General features: G+C 42.3%; 2 protein-coding genes and 1 pseudogene across 3 annotated transcripts in view; 2 read left to right on the forward strand and 1 right to left on the reverse strand.

Moving 5' to 3' along the window:
* Window positions 1–4,217, forward strand: part of Cttnbp2nl (CTTNBP2 N-terminal like) — a 54,269-nt gene extending 50,052 nt beyond the window's left edge. For both annotated transcript variants that reach the window (XM_003479231.5, XM_005007881.3), the window contains one exon: window positions 1–4,217. In XM_003479231.5, coding sequence (XP_003479279.2) covers window positions 1–1,479 — 1,479 coding nt within the window. In that variant the 3' untranslated portion in view covers window positions 1,480–4,217.
* Window positions 3,733–21,205, reverse strand: part of St7l (suppression of tumorigenicity 7 like) — a 152,131-nt gene continuing 134,658 nt past the window's right edge. The window contains exons 15-16 of the mRNA XM_013142769.3: window positions 11,072–11,121; window positions 3,733–7,543 (exon numbers count right to left, since the gene is read on the reverse strand). Coding sequence (XP_012998223.1) covers window positions 11,092–11,121 — 30 coding nt within the window. The 3' untranslated portion in view covers window positions 3,733–7,543; window positions 11,072–11,091. The remainder of the gene's footprint in view (window positions 7,544–11,071; window positions 11,122–21,205) is intronic.
* The window catches only part of LOC134477579 (calcyclin-binding protein-like), a 30,270-nt pseudogene continuing 16,602 nt past the window's right edge, over window positions 7,538–21,205 (forward strand).

The following is a 21,205-nucleotide window of genomic DNA, read 5'->3' on the forward strand; positions in this document are numbered from 1 at the left end:
TTGGAATTTGAAAAATCCCAAGTGAAAAAATTTGAAAAAGAGCAAAAGAAGCTCTCTAGTCAGCTGGAAGAGGAGCGCTCCCGCCACAAGCAGCTCTCATCCATGCTGGTGCTTGAGTGCAAGAAAGCCACCAGTAAGGCAGCTGAGGAAGGGCAGAAAGCAGGGGAGCTGAGCTTGAAACTGGAGAAGGAGAAGAGCCGGGTGAGTAAACTGGAGGAAGAGTTGGCAGCTGAGAGAAAGCGAGGCCTGCAGACGGAGGCCCAGGTAGAAAAGCAATTGTCTGAGTTTGACATCGAAAGGGAACAGCTGAGAGCAAAACTAAATCGAGAAGAAAACCGGACAAAAACTCTGAAAGAAGAGATGGAAAGTCTGAAGAAGGTAGTGAAGGACCTAGAGGCTTCCCATCAGCATAGTAGCATTGATGCCCAACTGAAGAAACCGGTAACCATGTCCCGAGGCACAGCAACTGAGCCCCCCAGGCTAGTGTCTGTATTTTGCCAAACAGAGAGCATTCCGGCAGAACGAATCCATGGAAGCAACATAACCAAGGTGACAAACACTGGGATTTTGCCCAGTCCCAACACTCCTGCTTTCTCTTATGCAAAGACTAATGGCCATTGTGACCCAGAGGTACTAACTACCAGGGAGTTGATTGCAGGCAGCAGTGTAGAAAATCAAGTGCCTCCACAAGAGAAGTCGGTGACATTGGCTCAAGAGAAACCAGTGGAGAATGGTGGGTATCCGGTGGGAACAGAGAGTCCAGTCCCCATGCCTGGCTACCTCGCTTCCAGTGGGAGCTCGCCATCTCCCAGCAGCACTGCCTCCTCCTCTCTCACATCTTCTCCTTGCTCCTCACCAGTACTAACTAAGCGCTTATTGGGCTCATCAGCTAGCAGTCCTGGCTACCAGTCATCCTACCAGGTAGGGATCAACCAGCGGTTCCATGCAGCTCGGCATAAATTTCAGTCCCAAGCAGATCAGGACCAACAAGCCAGTGGTCTGCAGAGCCCTCCGTCCAGGGATCTGTCCCCTACTCTTTTAGACAACTCTGCTGCCAAGCAGCTGGCTCGAAACACAGTCACTCAGGTGCTTTCCAGATACACTAGCCAAGGGCCAATCAAGCCTGTGTCTCCCAACAGCTCTCCTTTTGGCACAGACTATCGAAATCTGGCCAACACTGCCAACCCAAGAGGTGACACCAGCCATTCACCTTCTCCAGGAAAAGTATCCAGTCCTCTGAGCCCCCTATCTCCAGGAATCAAATCTCCTACCATCCCAAGGGCTGAGAGAGGAAATCCTCCACCTATCCCACCAAAAAAACCTGGTCTCGCCCCTTCTGCATCTCCCACTCCACTGACCAAAACTCATTCCCAGGCATCCTCTCTGACCACCACAGAAGACCTTGCCAGCAGCTGCTCTTCCAATGCAGTGGTAGCTAATGGCAAAGACGTTGAGATACTTCTGCCTACCAGCAGCTAGTTCTATGAATGAGTCTCCACAGTTGACATTCCATGTGATTTTGTGCAAGAATGAAACCATTGAGTCAGATTATGTTATTTATTTTGATAGTAGCTGCAACCATCTGTATAATACATTTAGTGTATTTTACCTTTTTGTATTTTTTTAAATAGAAACTGAGTAGTTCGCATTTTTATGGCTTATGTCTTTATACTAAATCTAGAAGGGCACCTCAGAGACATCTCAAGCTCCGCAGACACTGCCTCGTGATGAAGAAAGCTAATTGAGTACCCAGTGGTGATCTGCTAGCTATTTTGGGACAGAATTACTCAACACTCATTTTGAATAGTGCAGAAGTATTTCATGCAGATTTTTATTCCAGATAAACATGTTAAAAGTGCCTGAAATAAGACTGCCATGTGAATGTAATTCTGCAGCAAAAAACATAAAATGGATCATGTAATTGCAGAAAATGAGATCCCATGTCAATTCTGAATGTTAAAAAACCCAACACTGCTTTTAATCCTCTTTTACCATTTTTAATGCATACTTCGTGTTCTGAAACAGGGCTACATAAGTATGGAATCCTTACAGTGGGGAGGAATTTTCCATAAAGCTGAGCTTTATAGAGCCCTTGAGAAACCCTCCTGAGCACTAAGCAGTTGAGGTGCTAATTTTCTTGTACTTTTAAAAATTCAGTCATTCCAAGTTTCTTTCAGAATGAAATCACATCTCCATTCAAAAACATTTTCAAGCATCTACTGTGGTGAAAGGAACTTCTGATTGCTTTTACTTGAATAGGAAATGGTTGTTCATTCTGTGTAAGTTTTACAACAGAATGAAATCTGTACTCAAAAAGCAATAATTTAAAATTGACTCTCTTTATAATATTATAAATCAGAATAATACAGGTTTTATTGGATCGTTACATTTATGCTCCAAGCTGCCAGCACTTGTCAGTATCTCTGAACCAAATGAACTTTTGCCTAAATGGTAGTATACGCATACCTGTATAGATACGTACTCCTTTGTGTGTTTAACATATACTTAAACACATAAATTGTTAGTGTGATTCTATCTTTGGAGTTTGCAATATAGCATAAAGGACAAGTAGAACTGCACATTAAGATTACCTTCCAAAGCAACTGGATGTGTCTGGGACCCAGTCAAATAAAGGAGGACTGTTGTCCATGGGGAAATGGGAAAATTCCAGAGGAAGCCCACATCTTCAGCATCTTAAAAAGGCACAACTAAATTAACCCCACTGGCACAAAACTCAGCTCATTAGAGTGAAACAGATCACTCCCTCAAGTGGTATCAAATAACTTAGAGAGGGGGGAGCTACGGCAATCTGAAGAACCCAGTCCCTTTTAAAAAGGCTACCTTGTTCTGCTCCAGCTGCTTCCTCCTGTACAAGAATGCTAGACCAGGGCTACCACATCATCAAGCTTTTATGATATCCAAATTTTTGTGAGAAATATTCCCATTTTTTAAATATCAAGAACTGATTCAAAGGCCAAACCTGATGGGACATGCTTGTAATCGCAGCACTCAGAGGCTAAGACAGGAGGAATGCTGTGAGTTAAGTCTGTAGAGTCGGTTCAGGGTCAGCCTTAACTACATAGTGAAACACTGTCTAGAAAGACCTAACTGAGTAAATAAATATTTTAAACACTGCTGGTTAACATTTCAGCTGGATTTATTTTGCAAGCTGCCAGGATGCAACTTCTTTCTTTCTAGAAACTTCTGTTGTTTCAGTCATAGTAAGTTTATATAGACAGAAACCTTCAGACTTTCCAGCTGTGTCCATGGTATATAATTGCCCCACTCTTCCAGCCAGGTCTCTCACAACCCACCTCAGATAGTGGTGGTTATACAATTTGGTGATCCACAGAGAGAGAGAGACCTTGGTGTCTTCACATACACGTTCCCCTAACTCTTGCCTGACTGTAGCTCCTGACTTGCTATAATCTTGTTTCCCTTAATCTGATATGAGTTGATGAGAAAGGCAAGTAATAGAAAATTGATACATAAATCACGGGAATATACTAAGGATTCTAGATTATAGTTTGATTAAAGGCAAAAATTAAGTGCTTTCTGGTGCCCAAAGTGTTTGCCAAAATGATATAGGAGATATCTTAAACTGTCTAAAACAGTCATACATTGAACTTGATTTCCATTGCATAGCCAAAATGAACAGTGTTGATAAAATTTCTCAACCTTCTAAACAGGAGGGAGGCTACAGTGCCAGAGTGTCTCTTGCTTTAAATGGTAATCTTAAAAGTTGCATTGTGCTCTTCTTTTGTTTTGGGATACATATATATATATAGAAAGAGAGAGAGAGAGAGAGATTATAAGGAAGTTTTATTTCTTAGGAAGTGCACTGAATAATGTATTTCTTTTACAGTGTAATATGGGGTGGGATATGCAGAAGAAATGTGTATTTTTGCTAGTTATCTATCTTCTGAGGTAAAGAAGCACAATCCTTCAGTGGATCCAATAATTTAGTTAGATATTATAGACTAGTATTTAAGTTTGCTGTAGATTGTGTGTGTGTGTGTGCGTGTGTGCTAAAAGTTCCACGGTTCACAATTTTGGTATTAACCCATATTGAAAAAACTGTGTTACTGGTCAACAGATTTTAATGATGTGTAACATAACATAAGCATTGACTAGTCATTTAACATTTGTAAAAGCAAATGTACCATGCAGAAATGTTCATTTTTATAGCAGATTACATTAAAACAAATTAAATTATACTGAGAAGTAGTCTTCTTTGTACAAAATGAAGAATTTTGCAAAATTTGGGCATATTTTGTTGGAAAAGTGAGTGATGTACAGGGAGGGCTTGATTGTGGCTTTGAGAAAACAAATGACGTCGAACATACTTATCCAGGTTAGACCTCATAAGGAACTGGGACATTAGTTTTATTTGGAGCCATATTTACATATTTACATATTACATATTTACAATAATACAGTCTGCTCTGTAATTTTTAAAAACAATATGGAAATTGTATTAGCTTTCTCATCTCTGAGATATAATACCCAATGCTAGCAATTTAAGAAGAAATCACAGTTTCAAGTGATTCAGTTCATGGTCTCCTGGTTCCAAGGTAGAAACATTATAGCAGAAAGGTATGCTAGATCAAAGCAGCTTAAATTAATGGTGGCTGGGAGACAGAGCAGAGCCCTGAATAGTGCCAGGAGGAGTGGATGAGAAACCTCATATAGACCCAGGGTCACACACCCAGAAATACGTTTTCCTAATCCTCTGGGCATTCCACAATCCAGCCAAATTGATATATCGTGATTAACTGTCACAGGAGTTTTGGGTCTTTTGAAAATCTTAGAAGAGCTGTTGACTCTATTCCCAGAAAAATACACCTATATGCAAAACTTAGGTGATGCTCTCACAGAAACCAAAGACCTGAAGCCATCTCTGACTGGTGTATTCGAGTTTTAAGAATGCCTAATCTTGTCCTGCTCTCTCATTTCACAAATAACTGATCCTGTGTGTTTTAGGCCAGTACATTCCTCCTGTGTTGTTTACAATCTAAGTTGTAGCTACTTAAAAGCACATGAAAATCCTTTGATGTACAAAAGATGTTCAATCAGTTTGGCTGTTTACATATCTTAAATTTCTAGCATTTAAGCCATTTAATGAGATCATGTCAACAAACACTAGCTATATCCCATGACAGCTTCAGTGATGTCAATAAGAGGGAGGAGCTGGGTGTGATGGCACACTCATATAATCCCAGCACTGGGAGGTTGAGGCAGGAGGATCTTTGCAAGTGAGCCCAAGGCCATCCTGAACTGTATGGCAAGACCCTGTATCAATAATAATAATAATAATAAAATAAATGAGAGAGTATCTTCGACACAGAATTTCAGGTGTCTTAAAATACCGACTGCAAAATCGAATGTGTGAACTGGTATGGTGGCACATACCTATGATTCCAGTACCCAGGAGGCTAAAGCAGGAGAATTGAGAGTTCAGGTTAGCCTGAGCTACACAGTGAGACCTTGTCTCAAAAAACAAAAATATATTGGGGCTGGGGATTTAGCTCAGGGGCATAAGCACCTGCCTTGCAAGCAGGCGGTCGTGAGTTTGATCCCCGGTACTGACTAAAAAAATACATATATATAGCGTATGAGGTTGGGGGTGCAGCTAGTGAGTGCTTGCCTAGCATGTGCAAAGCCTTCCATCGACAACACCACAAAGAAATAATTATGTTCTCATTATGAGTCCAAAGTGGGCAGTGAGCATTTGTTGGGAGTAATTTGTACAGAGTGGGGCACAGTGTCGGTACTGGGGTTTGCCCCCTGGGCTTTCACAGTGAACTACTACATCCCCGGTCCTTTCTATTTTTTATTTGAGACAGCATCTTGCTAAATTGCCCGAGCTAGGCTCAAACTTGAATCCTCCTGTCTCAACCTCCCAGGGTGCTGGGATTACAGGCATGTGCCACCATAACCAGGTCATATTTTGAAAGTATTTCAGAGACTTCATTTGACCTGAGGAGATGTCTTATGCACCTGAAACCGGTTTGCCAGAATGTCAGTTATATTCAGTTAAGTGTGTTTACCTGGGTACCAGGCACGTGCTAATGATTTTACATGTATACTGTGTTACTCATCCTCACAAGCATACTGTGAGATATATTATTTCCAGTGTAGTAATGAGGTGGTAAAAGACAGGAAGTTTGTACAAGAAGCCTTAGTGGATTTAGCTCAGTGGCATAAGCACCTGCCTGGCAAGTGCAAGGTCATGAGTTCAATTCCTGGTACTGAAAAAAAAAAAAGGCCTTAGTAAATGATGGACAAGCTTTTGGGACCATCGCCCCAGTCAATTCTGAAGCAGTAGTTAATTCTTACGGACCGCATTCCAATCCCAAAGTTTTCCTCATTTTACAAAACTCTGCCCTTCTTACAGCCAACATAGGTTCTATGCAAACAGTGCCTTCCTTCCCCAAAGTTTATAGAAATATTCTGCACACTAGGTCCATTTTCCAACTATTGCCTATAAATTGCAGGAACTTGGCTTGAAACCTTGTCCTTTTCATAATGGCTCAATAAGTCCTTTTATTTCAATCCCCCTGTCTTAGGAGTTTGGTTTAACACTATTAAAAGACAAAATGATAACAAATTTAGTTGGCTTCTTTTGCAAGTCTAGAGGTGGACAACGCTTCGTTCCGTAAGATAGAATAAATGGTTCCCAGGGGCTGAGCAGGGGAGGACAAAGAACAAGTAGGGCAAGGACAAGGAGACAGAGTAATAGGAAAGTAATGGGTCAGTTAACTTCAGGTCCCTTTTATTTTTTGGAAGAATTAAATGAGAGGCATAGGCCTAGTGTTACACGCCTGTAATCCTAGCACTCAGGAAACTGAGGCAGGAAGATTTGAGTCTGAGGCTAGCGTGGGCCATACTAGCAAAACCTTATCTCAACAAAATACCAAATAAAGAAGTAGATGTTTTGTTTTTGATCTTGTGTATTAAACCCGAGTACTCTTAACACTGAACTACATCCCCAGACCATATATATGTATATATATATAGAAGAGAGAGAGACTAGATCTTGCTGAGTTGGCCCAGGTTGGCCTTGAATACATGTGATCGTCCTGCTTCAGCCTTACAGGTAGCTGAGAATATAGATGTGTGCCACTATTCCTGAGTATGGTTTCATTTAAGGACTACACACACGCACCCAGGGCAGGCGGGGTCCAGATTGGTTTTGGTTTTTTCTGAGACAAGTTCCTACTGCTTGCATAGGCTGGTCTTGAACTCTGATCTTCCATATCCACCACCCAAGAAACTGGGATAACAGGCCTATGTCACCATACCCAGCAGCAAACATGTCTTCTCTCTTCAAAGCATTATCTGCCTGGATTCCACAGTTTCTCCTTGTGTTTGCTTTGATTCAGTTGGCTTGCCTTGATTTGAAGATGAGATCAGAGATGGGTACAAAAAGTCCCCAAGAACTCAGTCTTTTTTGAGGCAGACAGGCCCCTATAGGTGGTGTCTGCCAGGTCTAAGCTGGTGTAAGGAGGAGCTCCCATGCCACAGCACTTGAAAACATTCTCTGGGGAGGTGTAGGGAAGACAGGAGCACATAAAAACCAGGTGGAGAAAGAAAACCCAGTTGTCAGAATGCCACATTACCCACAAAGTTGCCTCCTACCCGTTGCCCTCCTGCACACCTTTAAATTTCTACGAGCAAGTTAGAGAAATGAACATGGTTTGAAAGTATTAAATGAGTCCTTTGTGACACTTGCAAGTGACTTACTCCCTTGAAGGGACGTGAAATCAGCTTCTGCTCTTCTCTCCAAAGTGTCCATTTTTGTTTTGCTATGAGACTAGAAGAGGCAAGAATTTTCCCATGGCTCTGTGCACACCACTGCTAAATGTTTGGCACGAAAAATTACAGGGAAGTGTCAAATCCAGACAGCCCTTATCCTGGGAAGTCACCTACTTAATCTGATAATCCTACTAAGGCTGGGGATGTAGCTCAGTGGAAGAGTGTTTGCCAAGCATGTGTGACATTCTGGATTTGAAAACTCCTACTCAGTGCAGTAGACACTAGGCTGTGTTACCATGTCCCTTCAGAAACGAAGGATGCTTTTTCCACGTGCAGGGAATGCTGCTGACAACTGTCTCTCAGGGGTAGCCCATTATAGGAGCTGTCTTAACTGAAAAATCAGCTTGACTAAGGTCTCGTCTGCTTTCATGCACAGCTCATATCCCAAGATGAATCAAAATTTATATCATCCCTTTGTCCCAAATAGGGAGAATGCTGAAGGGTCATCTCAGCTTTAAAACCCCTGTTGGACTGGGATGAGACCTGCATGAATGAAGACTATGTTAACCGCTCAACTCCTTCCGCCCACACTGTTCCCACGGTGTGGATCCCAAGGGCACCTCAAGTAGGCCTCCTGCCCCCTAATTTCCATCCCAGAGGCTGCTCTGTTCCCTCGTTCACAAGTCTTGTGAGGAAGAACATATTTTCTAAGTTTATATGGTGCCAAGCCTGTATCAAGTATTTTATGTGTGATTTCATTTAATCTACACAACTACTAAAAGAGGTTGATTGGGACTAGAGATCCAGCTCAGTGGAGAGTTCTGTCTCCTATGCAAACACACATAGCTGGGTTCAAATCGTTATCATAAGGCTTTGAAAGCTGTATTGCTTTTGCTGGCCACACTGTAGGTTCAGAGCAGTAAGGAGGGCTCGGATGATGCTCGGGGCTAAGGGCTTCATTAGCATGAGGAAGCTCGGTTCAGGCCCCAGCACTGCAAACAGTAATGATAAACTTGGGACGGTTAGACTATATACCTAGGTATGAATCTACCGGTTAGCCAGGTAGCTCCTGAGATCTTCAGCTAGAACACGACACTGAAGGAACTGGCTGTTAAGAGAAATGCAGAGACCTGCCCAAAACTAAATGCCTAGTTCCTGGAGGAATTTCAGCTTTCAGGGCAGTCGGCTGCCTCATTCATCTTCAATAGCCTGCTCCTCCCTGAGCTGGCCTGGGACACAATTCTTAGCTCAGCCCTGCTCTGATTGTTCCCTCAAGCATTCCTGCCTCTCATCTGCCCCTCTAAGGGTCTGGCTTTGATCTTGGTCACCTGGCTGCCCTGAACTCCAGGCCATGACCTCTGCCTAGGCCTCAGGCAGACTGCCACACTTGGTGGCACAGTCCTGTGCTCACATAGCTGAATGGTTTGACAGAGTTAGGGTGGCACTGAGGAGGATGGCAGATCTTTCACCAGATGCTGTTTCTCATGAGGACTCCTTACACCCACAGTTGTGGGCATCTGTCCCTCCATGTACAGGAGTCTCTGACTTTCACACCCGCCTGTCAGCTAAAGCAGGAGCCATGCCTCCTTGGCCTCCTCTTCCATTACAGCCGCAACCCACATCTCCCATGGGACAGCTTTTTGCACCCTCAAAAGGAATCCATCTTCCTTGTCCTGCCCCTTCTCCTGCCTGCTGCCCACTTGCCCCAAATCAAAGCCTTCCGGGACAATCAGTGCCTCAAAACAGATAGGGTGTCCTCAGACAGCCTCTGAACCAGAGGGATTCAGGGTGGCAGGGTGGTTTGGGGGCGTGACAAAGCGCACACAGGCCCCTTCTTTATCCCTCGCATGTTTTCCTCTTCGGAGTCTTAGTGAGTCAGCACCACAGGCCACACACAAGGCTTCCATTCAGGGCTCATTTTCCTTCTGCTCTAACTCACATCTTGGCATCTCTTGCTGTCTCATTCTCTATGTGGGCCTTATTCTCGCCATGGGAAAGCGCTGCTCCCTGCTCAGGCCTCCTCCTTCCCCTTCCTCCCGCCCCCTCACACACACACCCACATTCCTCATCTTTGCCCTCGGGAGTTGGCAGTCCCAGCTGGCTACAAAATAGAAGTGTTACGCTATTAAAGCCTCATTTGTTTATTCTTGAGGTATTTGTTGCTGCTGGCTCTCTGCAGCCCTGAGATAGGTTGGGGGGACACACTTGCTGTGACTACCTCTCATTCATTCTATCTATGATTATTAAGGGCATCATGCTAAGGGCTAGAATTTATACCCTGGTGGTGGAACAAGTCTCATCTCATGATAGTATTAGGCAGTACATAGCAGGTGTCCCAAATAGGTGGTAGGGCTCCAGGTGCCTGAGGCTCAGAGAGCAGGAAAATAGTGGAGGCTTCAGAGCTAAGTGCTTGATTCAAACAGAGGGGTGAAGGGACTTGGTTTGCACTGCTACAGATATGTCTGTAGTCTGTACACAGGGGTGCAAGAAATGTTTGGCCAACAAAAATCATTAAGAAACGAGAACTTGGGCACTCTCTGTGCACCCCTGGGCAAGTGAATTAACTTCTGCAAGCCTCTATCTTGGCATCAGTAAAAAGACAGTATGCGAAACTCCCCCTTGGATTTTGTTCCTAGCCTTAGTAAGTCTTAGGTGGATTATCTGGCCCTCTGTCCACTGGTGCTACGGTGAAAGGGAAGTTACACTGCTTGTATATGCGGAGTGGAAGATGTGGTTTTAGTTTAAGCCTGATAAGGTGAGCCGCGAGGGCTGGGATCCTCCCTCCTGGCAGCCCCGCCCGTATTCCCGAAGGATGAATTACTCGCGCCCCCTGGCGGTTCCCAGGGGCCGTGGGCTTCTCCCGGCCCCAGCCTAATGCGCACCCACCTCGTGGAGGGAAAAGCGGAGCGCGCGGCTAGAGCTGGAAAAAGCCCACCTGCACAAAAGGGGACGGAAAAAATATATAAGTAAATAAGTACAATAAAATGGGCATGGAATAACAAAAACTACCTCTCAATTCTGTTGTGAGTCTTAAAGGAGCAAATGTAAGCGTTAAAACGAATCCTGGCTTTTAAGTAAGCACTCAAGAAATAGCTGTTAGTATTGTGCAGCTCCCAGCGCAGCTACTGACTGACACGGTAGATGCTCAGTGATTGGAAAAGAGGGGCCATATATCTATTTGTCCAGTTTATTATGCCTCAAAAATGTCTTGCTCTTTGTATATTGTCAATACTGTAAAATACAGTATCTTAATGAACCAAGTAAATAAGGAAGAACCAGCAATCCAGGAAGAAAACAAAGGGAGTTCACTCACCTGCACATCCATGCCACTGTTCATATTAGGGACCAGATACTGCCTGGGCACTGGAATGCAGAAATAAACAAGTTACAATCCTTTGAGAGTTTCAGATGTCAGTGGGAGGCACAAATATGAAATACAGCATTATATGGACTGTAATAAAAATAGGAATAACTACTTATGAGGCTGGGCTACATAGCAAGACCTTGTCTCAAGAAACAAAACTAAACAAAACAACAGGCACAAGTGGCTACACACTTAACTCCAAGTAGACTCAACAGACAGAAGAAATGACATTTATTCAGTTCTTTTTAAAAATACGCTTTTATTAGTGCCTATTAATTTTATAAAATATTGAGTTTTAATGTAGTGTTTTGTATACACATTGTCTTGGTCTTGGAGAGATAGATGCTCCCAGGTGAGAAAGAAACAGGATTCAGGTATAGTGGTACACACCTGTAGTCCTGGCCCTGTAGAACCCCGAGGCAAGAGGATTGCCTGGGTGATTTAGCTAACTGTGTCTCAAATTAAAAAGAGCTGAGATGTAGCTCAGTACAAAGGCCTGGGGTTCAACCATCAGAGACACACAGGGATACTGTGAAACTTTAAATTCAGCCCCTCAGCATAAATATGTAGACACACTCAGTAGCATGTACAGGGCTCCATGACACCAACAGACATGGTACAGCATTTCCAGAGAGAAGTCTGTGGTGAGAACATGGATCTACAGAAGTACACAGGAGCAGAAAGCATGCTTTACCCAGTGAAAGCATTTGGATTCTCTTTCGTGGGCTGCAGGAAAACGGAACCAAGAAAGCATTATGGACAGAACATCGTACCATGAAGTTAATGAGGATTAGGGTTTAAGGCCCATGCCTGTTACTGTACAGCCCCTTGCAGCCCCTAAAGGATCCAAACAATGTGGTATCATATGCCCTTATAATCTTTGCAAAGATAAGACATCTTCACTGCACTTGGTTCCTCTTTTGTTCCTGTATCACACTTTCTCCCATGTGGGATGGCCTTGAAGCAGGGTCCACAGCATTTTTGGAACTCAGATAAAATTAAATTGGATGGGGAACTATTGGAGGACAATATTCTTATTTTTTGGTGCCAGAAGTTGAACTTAGGGCCATGGCATGGTAAGCCCCTTCTTTACTAATGAGCTATTCCCCCAGCCAAGGGGACTGTTTTCTTCACTTAAATATCCATGATAGCTGAGGTTTGTTAGCTGTGCCAGTGTAGGAATAGCTTCTAGGAACAATCTTATCAATCGCTGTGCTGCCTCACCTGACACAGTGACATGAAGAAGCAATGCCAAAGACTGTATTTTATATTGTATTGTACCTGACACTAAAAATAAAGTAGAAATGGAGAAGCAACAAAGTTTTAAATGTATAGGAACTAGAACTGGCCTATGGAAAATTCTTTCCGTTCTCAGATACCTAGTTATAGGTAGAAAATTAATTTCTCAACAATGCCCACCCAAAACAAAATTTTTCTTGTCAGAAAAATACTCAGTAATGTACTATGCATAATTATAAATGCACTATACATATAAAAATATAATCAAATAGTACGGAATCCAAAGATATGTTTGTCTTTAGTTTTAGAAAAATCAGCTTCGGGCCAAAATAAAGCAACTGGATCTTGGTTCATCCTCATACCTAAAACAATTAAACACTGAGAAAAATATATTGAACAATAGTTTTCAAGACATTACGAGCACATAACAAGATAAGTTCTCTAGTTGGCCTGACAGGAACGAGGAATCTCAGAATACCCTAGTGGTCTCCTTATGTTGAGGAGATGAAGATGGGAGTCTAAGGAGGGGAAAGTATTGGAGACGAGAGCTTCACTAAGAAAGCCCATGAGAGATCTTCAGAAGCTGCTGCTGGTCTTCAACTGAGTACTAATTAACATAAGCTTGAGGAAACTACCCAAAGCCATTAAGAGAACCATCCAAAAGGATTAGAGCAGTTTTGTGAGACTAGGGGTAGTTTTATTCTGTTAGAATAAAAAAAAAAACTCATAATTTACAGTACATTGAATAGACTATTAAAAAGAGCTTTGTCCTAGAGTAAACCAAAATCAGTCCTAGATGGGAAGTGGACCAAGGGATAGAGGGAAGGAAGAGAGAGAGAAAGGAAAGGACAAGCAAGAAGAATTAAGATATGTTGTACACAATCACTAACTCCCCACAGTGTTCCTAAAAACCAATAATAGAGAGACCACCTTTAAAACAACCAGAAGGAGGGAAAGATTTAAACAAATGAACAATGACTAGAATGCCAGCACACTTCTGGTTAACAACAATTGAATCCTAAAGATAGTGCTGGAACAGCTGTGGAGTACAAAAGGAACTGTTGATTTGTGTTAAGCTGGAATTCTGATCCAGTGGAAGTACCTTTTAAAAGCAAAGGGAAATGGGTAGAGTACCAAGAGATGGAAGAAGGGAGGGAAGGATAAGGAAAGGAAAGACAATTAAATTGTGTCATATACATGTATCAACTCCTCTCAATGAATGTAATCATTATATACTTCAAATATGTGTAAATAAAAATTTTAAGATTGGAGGCCAAAGATATAGCTTAGTAGCATTAGCACCTCTTTGGCAAGTGCAAGGTTTTGAGTTCAATCCCTGATACCAATAAGTAAATAAATAAATTTTAAAATAAAAAGTATGGTTATACCTTGGTACGTGATCACGTGTGCTTGTGAGCTAAATTGTTCACAACAACTATTCAGCAAGATTTTGCTTCTATTTGCAAACTCTGCATCAGGTGACAATTACAAATGTGGCCATCTTACCCAGAATTGTGGAATGAATAAAGTTTATAATTGAGGTTATCACAAGAGAAAAGAAAAACAGTACCAGCATGTCTTAGTTACTTTTCTCATTGCTGAAACAAAGCACGTACCCACCCAATACCCACAAAATACCCAACATTCAAATTATCCAAAACACAAGGTAGGAAAATTTTATTTAGTTTGCAGACGTTTCAGTCTAATAGGCTGGCTCCAAGGCAGGATGGCATGGCAGACAAGCATCACGGAAGATCATCAATTCATGGCAGGCAGAAAGTAGCAAAGCAAGTATGCCTTACATTGTGTCCAGGCTACCAGCATTAGGGCAGTGCCAAACCATCAGTGGACTGATTTAGCTCTTAACCCTGGCACCCTTAATGCTAGCATTGCACCATGAATCAACCACACACTCTAGATTCAGCCACCTCTGAAAGAAGTACCACCTAGGACTACATGAGGCTTTGGGAGGGACACAGCATTTTTAAAAGTCCAAACCCAAGTTTCTTCTGAAAAGTCAAGGGGACCTCTTAGCTGTGATCCCCTGTAAAAATAAAAAGAAAGTTAAATACTTCCAACACAAAAAAAAGACAGGGGAAACATTCCCATTATAAAAGGTAGGAAAAGGGAGACGGAAAAGAATTGGACCAAAGCAAGACTGAAAAACAGTGATACAAACATTAAGTCTTGTAGCTCTATTTCCAGTACCCAACACATGGTGATAAAACGGAGTTCCAAAGGGCTGGAGCGGCCCCAGTCCAAGGGCCTTGCTTACCACTGCCCAGATAGCCTCTCTCTTCGGCTGGCTGCACTCATAGCCTGCAAGTCTCCTTGGCAGACATCCCATGATCCTGGCATCTCTGAATTCCAGGGGTCTCCACTACAACTTTGACTTCACTCCAATAGCTTTATACGCCCTGCCTTCTAAGACTTTCTTTGAAATCTTGGAAAAAGCCTCCCTGACCCCACAACTCTTGCATTCTGCATTGCCGGTAAAACCAGTGTGATGTGAACAATGATAAGATTCCTGTCAGCAGAAGCAGTATCCAGGCTCCCTCAGATCATGACTATAGCTGCCTCTGGGTGCCTAAATGACTAAACATGGTGAAGCAAATCCCAGGCAACCAATTTCCTCAGTGATCCTTCTCAAGCAGAAGCCCCACAAACTATTAACAAATGAAAAATCAACACTTTTACACTCTGAGCCTACAATGGATGAGATGTTGCTAATTTGATTCCTCAAGGCATCTTTGTTCTTGTACAAATTATTTGGTTTGTTTTAGGTAGTGCTAATTTCCAGAAATCATGTCTCCTCTGGCTCCAACTTTACAAATGGTATTTTCTCAGTCAAATTTTTAAAATCTGAAAATTTTTCTGCTTACTCTTTTTTCTATCTCCTCTTTTATCACTGATTCTCAGTATAAATCTGGCTAAATGTATCCAGCAGTATTCCATAGCCTGAATGTTTGAAATTTTCTGTACTAGTACATGGCTCTTAATTTCAGTCTCCTGCAAAGTTTCAAGATGAGAATAAAATGCAGATAAATTTTCTGCCAAAGTGTAATGCATGCTCTCTAGTCCAATTGCCAATAGAGTCCTTGTTCCTAGCTGAAATCCTCTGAGCCTGGCTTTTACTGTCCACATTCCTAACATTAATGTGGTCTTCTGAACTCCAACCAGAATTACCCATCAAACTCTATTCACAGCACTAGGGCTTATCTGGCTTGCATCTCCAAACCTCTCCAAACTTCCCCAGAAAGCCAGTTCAAAGGCCTTAAAAATCACATGGTCAAGTGTAGCCACAGCAGTGACTACTACTCCGGTACCAATTTTCTGTATTAGTCACCTTTCCTGTCAGTGAGACACAACCCCCAACTCTTACAACTTAAAATAGGAAAGAATTCACTGAGTTCATATTTTCAGTAGAATAGTACATGGTCAGCAAGCACCAAAGCAGAAATGTCATGGTGGAAGGGCACGGTAGAGCAAAGCTGCTTAGTTCATGGTGGCTGGAAACCAGAGCAAGGGAACCACCCCAAAGAGGAATAAGCAAGGAACCACATGTTGTTCCCAAGGATAGACTCCTTGGCCCTCCAAACACTTATGGTAGTGAACTGTTAGTTCCAAAAGAGCATATTCTACTAATCTGGTGGGCATATCTTAATCCAATGAAATTGACATGTCAAGATTAATGGTTACAAAGAGTAAAAGCAGAATATAGAACAATAGCAAGTTGCTGACTTAAAGCTAATTATATTAATAATTTAAAATATAAATAGCCTAAACAATTTAAGCACAGAGATTATTAAATTACATATACTTCTTAACAGTAACACATCAACAACCAATTCAAGAGTGATATGTAATCTATTGTTACTTGGGAGGCTGAGGCGGGAGGACTTCAAGTTCAAGGACAGCTTGGGCTCCTCAGAGAGACCCTGTCTTGTACAACAGGACTGAGGATGCAGATTAATGGTAGAATACTTACCTACATGTGCAAGACCAACTTCAATCCTCAATACCACATACACACAAAAAAGCAACAACCAAATATGTACTGTCTACAAGACAGCTGTTTAAATATGAAGACCCAAATAGAGAGAGTCGAGGGAGGGTTTTTGTCTTGGGATAGGTTTTTGTTTGTTTGCATTTTTGTTTTTTGTGGAGGGGTTTTGGTCTTGTAGTGTTTTGTTTTGTTTTATCTTTTGAGTGAGTCTTGCTGTGTGATCCAGGCTTTCTTGCACTATGTAGCAACAGCTAACCTCGAATTCAGGACAATCTTCCTGCTTCGCCTTCTAGCATGTGTCGCCATACCCAGCTGCTTTTGTTGGTTTATTTGTGGTTGCAGTGCTGGGAACTGAACCAGCAAATTGTTATTGATACTCCACCCCAAAACAGCAGAATATATATAATCTTTGAGTGCATACAGTACATTCACCATGTTTAACAATATTATTGACTACAAAAATACTTCAGAGAGGGGGCTGGGGGTTTAGCTCAACGGCATAAGCGCCTGCCTTGAAAGCAGGCAGTCGTGAGTTCGACCCCTGGTACCGATAAAAAGGAAAAAGACAAAAAAAAAAAAAATTTCAGAGAGAAAATGGATTCTGGGGAGCAATAGCAAGGGTGAGTGTCTCTGAACTGACACTGGTATCCCAGGGTAGGAGGGAAACATAGTCTGATATGGAAGGGTAAATAAAAAAATCTCGCTAGACCAAAATGCAGCAACCACCAGATAAATCAGGCTTCCAGAATTTAAAGGGTATTCACCTCAGCCTATGTGTCTGCCTTGAATCTCAAGGTATGGCTGACAGGAATGATTGACATGGTGCTGTGTTATCTCAGGGCCTCTCAACTTGCATGTCTGTCCCAAAATTCACTGATCTTCATTACATGGTTGATATGTATTCCCTATTATGAACTCATTTTAAGGTTGGAGAAGAGTGAAGGTGACTGAAGGTCAGGCTAGGACCCAGCATCTAGCACCAAAGGTTTACATGGTTCTTGATATATAACTCTGTACCTCTCTCAGACAGTGCAGGAATGCCTGTATGGTGCTGGTTAAAATTAAATGGGTAGGAGGGAGTGATTCACTCACCTCTATTGTTTCTAGTTGTACATCTTTTACATATTTGCTTTTCCACTGCATTCAGATCTGAACAATACCTGGATAGCCCAGGGTCCAGAACTGGCTTATTTAAACCTAAAATTGTGATAAAAGAATGAGTGGTTACCTTCTGATGCTGTATTTTTGTCGAGAGAACTAACAGACTCCCTAAGGAGTTCATATGGCAATAATTCTCTTCCTAGTCTTATTTTGCTGTCTTTGAATCTGCACTTGTGTTTCAGGCCCATAATAAAACACAGTCTTCTCTCACCAATAATAAATCACAATCCTTTCTCAAAAATTTAATAGAATTTTCCTGAAATAAAAAAGATCTAAAATAAAGATTATTAGCTTTTTTTTAATAATCAACATATTGTACTATAAACTAGGAATTTATTTCATTCATAGCTTGTAAGCCTGTTTTATTAGATTTATATTCTTCACCTTAAAAGTTATTTTTGACCATGATAACTATTCTGTTTATGCTTGTGTATTTAAACAACTTCATGTTAAAACTTACTCAAGTGAAGTGTGATACACATTAATAAATCAATATGTCATCTCCCAAAATAGTGTGGTACTGGCACGAAAACAGACATGTGGATCAGTATAAAAGCATAGAGGATGCAGAAGCAACCCCAGGCACATTCAGCTATCTGATCTTTAACAAAGGAACCAAAAATATATCCTGGAGGAAAGATATCTTCTTTACCAAATGGTGCTGGTGACAAAGAATCTGAAATAATTGGAGAAAGAAAATAGTAGATTGCTGTTAGGTAGCAAAATTCAGTCTCTCTAACATTCAGAATCCAGAAACTGGAAAATAACAACTGGTCAGAAGAAAAAGAGAAACAGATCACTGGGAATCAGGAAGGGACTGGTAGGAAAAATTAGAAGCTACAAAAAAGTTGGAAAGATGATCCACAAGGCAGAGAAAAGAAGAAATTAAGACTCCTCCACTCACAGTTTGTGGGGAAGGGAAGTGGGCTGTCCAGAAGCAAGAGAAGCTCCCACAGCTAGGAGATCTAGGGGTAAATGGCACAAGATTTGCTCTCGGTGGACTCCTTCAATGTAGCAGGCAACAGCCAAGAGAAGGAGTCAAGCACAGGCGCTGCCATATCACTAGAGAGTGCTTGACCAACTTCCATTTCAGGAAGAGGTTAAGTCCAGTATTCAGAACAGCTGGAAAACATCACTTCCGTGTTCCCAATGTTACTCTCCCTGGGTGGGAGCTAGCCATGGGAGACAGATGGAGACAGGGAATGGGCTAGAAAGCACGCCCCTGAAATGTGTACGTTTAGGATGGGAAAAGATGGGCCCTGCTCACCTGCAGTAAGGATACAGGCCATAGCTTGGGCTGTGCTCTGACATACCTGGGTCTGAAAGTGTCTGTTGGCATTGAACACATTAATCTTTGCCCTTCTGCTTACATCCAGCACAGATCTGCAGTCCAATCACCTTTCCTATCCACTGTGAGCAAGGGCACATCTCCGTATGGACACTGCCACAGCCTGGTAAACGGAGGAGCCTCTGGAATGAAGCACACCTCACAAACCCACAGATCTTAAGGCTAGACAGAGAAAACTAAGACTTGATGGACTCCAAAATCGTGGATCCTAGGAGGAAATCACTCAATTCAAAAATACAGAGAAAGAAAAGGTGTTTGTTCCCTGTCGTTGAGCTCCTCTTTTGTACATGGTCTTACTCCCTTTTTTCCTTTCTTCTTTTAATTTTTCTATTTTTTATTCTCCAAATTATTTTTATCCCTTTTTATCTTCTATTTCTTCTTGATTTTATTCCAGCCACCTTTACTTAATCCTATAAAATATTCATCTCTTCCATAATGGGACCCTTTATCTCATTAGTCTCTCCACCTCATCTCCCATTGTTTAATTTTTCAAAACAACATTCTTTCTGAGACAGGGTCTAGCTGTGTAGTTCAGGCAGGCCTGGATTCACTGTGTAGCCTGGGCTGTCCTCAAACTCAGGGCGATCCTCCTCCTTCAGCCTCCCAGCACCAGTTACCAGCTATTTGCACCCGAGCACCATGCCACAGGCAAGTCCATTTCCTTAGCAGAGCTGACATTTGATCTTATCAGTAGCTAAGCCCGCAGCCAGCAGCCAGCATGTCTGTCCAAATTTGGCACTGGTTGACTTTTGTTTTACTTGTTTCACTAGTTCTGTAACTCCTTGAGGGCCGGGTAGAGGTGGGCAGGCTTCCCAGTACTCCCGGCTTACCTCCCTGAGCTAGGGGGTCCTCTACTGCCACCTTCTGGCAAATAGCAGGCATGTAGCAGTACCGCGGGGCCCTTCCTAGAAATGGAAATCTACACTGCAAGGGGAGGCAGTACTTGGTGTGTCTCACAACATAGCTTCTTGGCAAGGCCAACAAGACATGCTGCCATTGCTGTCCTCGTCTCCACAACTGGGGGAGATATTGTTGGTTTTTGTGGGGAATTGGCCTAGCACTGGCAGGAAGTGGCAGGGGGGGCTTGTCCAGGTACCCATAACTGCTATGCTCCCAAACACCTGTGCTCATACCTGCCCCTGTCCAGGTTCTTTTGGTCCCGTTGTCCTTGTCAGCAGTGAATACAGGTCTCCACTGGGATTCTTCCCAATGTTGCCACCTGAATGGAGCAGGGCTGTCACTACCCAGGGCTTGAGCACAGGGCTTATCTCGGAGTTGGCCATGCCTGAGAGCTTCTTGTGCTTTTGTTTTTTGAGCTCTTTAGATTTCTCCCAGGCTCAGTCCTCAAGCCCTTCTCGTCAGGGTTGGCCTTCAAAGTCTCTCGGAAGGTAACTACAGGTAACCAACGTGAGGCCAGGAGAAGCATGTTGGTCATTTCTCTGGAGCTGTCCCTTGCTAGTGCTGTTTCCACAGACACCAAAGGGAGGACACTTTTCCCATTGGCCTCATTTGTCCTGCTGACTATGCCACTTATCTAGGTCAAGGGAGCTGAAGGAGTAAACTTACTTGTGAAGACCCCAAAGAAAGCATGCAGAAGCAGACATCAGCAACAACAGGAAGCTTTTGAGAACTATGTCTTTATTGTGTGGCATGTATATATTAGTTCTTATCAAGTTTACATCCTTGTGTCCTGTCATAACTATAGCACACGCACATTTGTCTGTGCTAAATCATGGTTACATAAGCATACCTCACTGTGTACCAGCACCAAACAGCAAGTTCACATCCTCTGGTATTCTCAGACTCCCCAAGTTTTGAAGCCTTCCTGAAGTGGCTCCCCACAGTTTGCCTTAGGACTTATACTATAATTGTAGATTTCTTTTCTGTGATTAAGGGTGTTACATTATTGATTCTTAAATTATAACAATATCTACCTTGTCTTGGACAATATTACTATGGCTGATTCACTGATATTGCCAGGGTTGCATAACTATTGCTATTACTATGCTTTTTCTGCATGTCAGTACCTAGATTACCTTTGTGACATTAACAATACTAGAGTTTATTCCCAGAGAACAGGTGGCTGGACCAAATAAACCATATCTCCCTAATATATACACACACTGTTCCATATCACCAGAGTTGATTAGATCGTGGGGCAGAGGGAAAGCACTGTAGTTGTTCAAAACCGAAGTACATCACTGAAAATCAGGCTTACTAAAGAGATCTTCATTCTAGAAACAGTCTTTCCACTATAATAAAACACAAAACTAAATACAAAATCAATCAAACAAACAAAAAAATTGAAACAGAAGAAGACATGTTAACA

The sequence above is a fragment of the Cavia porcellus genome, unplaced genomic scaffold (assembly GCF_034190915.1).
Source record: "Cavia porcellus strain 051 isolate PalLab524CR breed Dunkin Hartley unplaced genomic scaffold, mCavPor4.1 scaffold_1, whole genome shotgun sequence".
NCBI classification, from domain to species: domain Eukaryota; kingdom Metazoa; phylum Chordata; class Mammalia; order Rodentia; family Caviidae; genus Cavia; species Cavia porcellus.